The sequence below is a fragment of the Salvia hispanica genome, chromosome 3, assembly GCF_023119035.1.
Source record: "Salvia hispanica cultivar TCC Black 2014 chromosome 3, UniMelb_Shisp_WGS_1.0, whole genome shotgun sequence".
Taxonomy (NCBI): Eukaryota; Viridiplantae; Streptophyta; class Magnoliopsida; order Lamiales; family Lamiaceae; genus Salvia; species Salvia hispanica.
The window spans coordinates 37416325-37418336 of NC_062967.1; the positions used below are offsets into that span (position 1 = coordinate 37416325).

A 2012-nucleotide genomic window follows, 5' to 3' on the forward strand; every position below is an offset into this window, starting at 1 on the left:
ATTTCGTATCCAAGTGATACTAGTTTAGTTGTTATCTGTTAAGATTTGTTTCCCATTTTGCGCTCAGTTGTTTAGATTAGATAGAGTCAAATCTTCTCGGGTTTTCTTCTTGATTCTTTCCCGAGTCGTAAGTCCGAATCAAGTAGGGGGAATTCTATAAATTATAGAATTCCCATAGATTGAGTCATCGAGAAACAAGGAATAAAATACTTCTTCTCGAAACCCTTGGCTACTTTACTTCCTTCATTTAGGTTGTTTATCTTTTCGTTCTTCCATATTTGCTCTAATTGATCGGATTGGGAACTTGGTTCATATTATCGATTTGTCCAATAATAATTTAGAAGGTGAGATTCCAGCCAACATATGGCGTAAGTTTGGGATCGAATCGTTCCGCGGGAACCCCAATTTACATCTTCCAGAGGAATCCATGATTCAAGAAAAACGGGACAATTCAAAATTAATTCTTGCTGTGGTGATGGTATTTGTCTGTGTGTTTCTGTTTACAATTTTCTTGGGACTCTTTTTGTTGAGAGAAAAGGCAGTAGTTGCAGCCACACCTGAATTAGGACATGGAAACATATTCAAGATATGGAATTTCGATGGCAACATGGCATATCAAGACATCATCGAAGCAACACTAGACTTTGACTTCAGATACTGCATTGGAACTGGTGCTTACGGAAGCGTCTATAGAGCAGTATTGCCCACTAGAAAAGTTGTTGCAGTTAAAAAGCTTCACGGATTTGAAGGAGTTAATCCTTCTTTTGACTCCTCCTTTAGGAATGAAGCCGAGGTTCTCTCACAGATTCGCCATCGCCATATTGTCAAGCTTTTTGGTTTTTGTCTGCACCAACGGAGCATGTTTCTCATCTACGACTACATGGAAAGAGGAAGCCTCTTTAGCGTGTTGAAGTATGATGATGAAGCCGTGGAGCTGAACTGGAAGAAGAGGGTAAATGTGGTGAAGGGCATTGCCAGTGCCCTATCTTACATGCATCACGATTGCAGCCCTCCTATTCTACACAGAGACGTATCGAGCAGCAACATACTCTTGGATTCAGAGTTTGAAGGCTGTTTATCTGATTTTGGGACAGCTAGATTGTTGGATCCAGATTCTTCCAATCAGACTCTACTTGTGGGAACTCGGGGCTACATTGCACCAGGTGTGCATACCATAACATAGTTTCAAGTAATTTTTATTATGACGATGACATGTTTGTTGGATGCAGAGTTGGCCTTCACAATGGTTGTTACAGAAAAATGTGATGTGTACAGCTTTGGAGTTTTGGCATTGGAAGTCATGTTCGGAGATCATCCGGGGGATTTCGTTTCCTCCATGACGACGATTAAAAGATCCACACAGTTTGCTCAAAACATGATGGTGCAACAACTCTTGGACAAGAGGCTACCATCTCCGGACGAAGATGTAAGATTGTCGAGGGAAGTGGTTGGAGTGGTGAAAACAGCATTGAAATGCATCAGTTGTGATCCAAAGCTGCGGCCGTATATGAAGGAGGTGTCTCAGGAACTCGCTAAGCACCCACCACGGTTGACAATGCCATTCCGCTCCGTATCAGTGCTACATCTCATGCATTCAGATTGAACTCACAGCTGCCTTCTTCAAATTTACAGATGCTCAGTTGCCATATGAAAATGCCTCTGTTTTCCTCTGTTTCCTTAGTCTTTTCCTTCTTCCTGAACAATGCTGTGTTATTTTCCATAGTCATGATCAAATGTATGTTGGAATTATGTATATTATTGGGACTCTTAACATAATTTATGTGATTTAAAACTGTCACATTTTATAGCAGGGAACTTAACTAGCTCAACCATATGGAGTGTTGGTTCCACCAGATACATTCTTTTACTCTGTTACTCTACAAACCATTTATTTTACTTAGCTTAGTCCTATGTAAATTGCATTAATACTAAAAAATTATTATAGGTGCATGCTTCTAGAAAAAAATTTGTTAAAATTAGAAAATCTTTATAAACACAATATCTATCTTGCT

General features: G+C 39.6%; 1 protein-coding gene across 1 annotated transcript; it reads left to right on the plus strand.

Moving 5' to 3' along the window:
* Nucleotides 1-475: 475 nt before the first annotated feature.
* On the plus strand, nt 476-1603 carry LOC125210070 (MDIS1-interacting receptor like kinase 2-like). Its single transcript, XM_048109651.1, has 2 exons — nt 476-1163; nt 1230-1603. The coding sequence occupies exons 1-2, from the start codon at nt 476-478 to the stop codon at nt 1601-1603; spliced, it is 1062 nt and encodes a 353-aa protein (XP_047965608.1).
* The last annotated feature ends 409 nt before the right edge of the window (nt 1604-2012 follow it).

Bases quoted from the DNA above. Each gene is read 5' to 3' on its own strand.
- LOC125210070 (XM_048109651.1), top strand. From the start codon at position 476: ATGGTATTTGTCTGTGTGTTTCTGTTTACAATTTTCTTGGGACTCTTT. The intron at 1,164-1,229 runs GTGTGCATACCA...TGTTGGATGCAG, and splicing joins TCGGGGCTACATTGCACCAG to AGTTGGCCTTCACAATGGTT.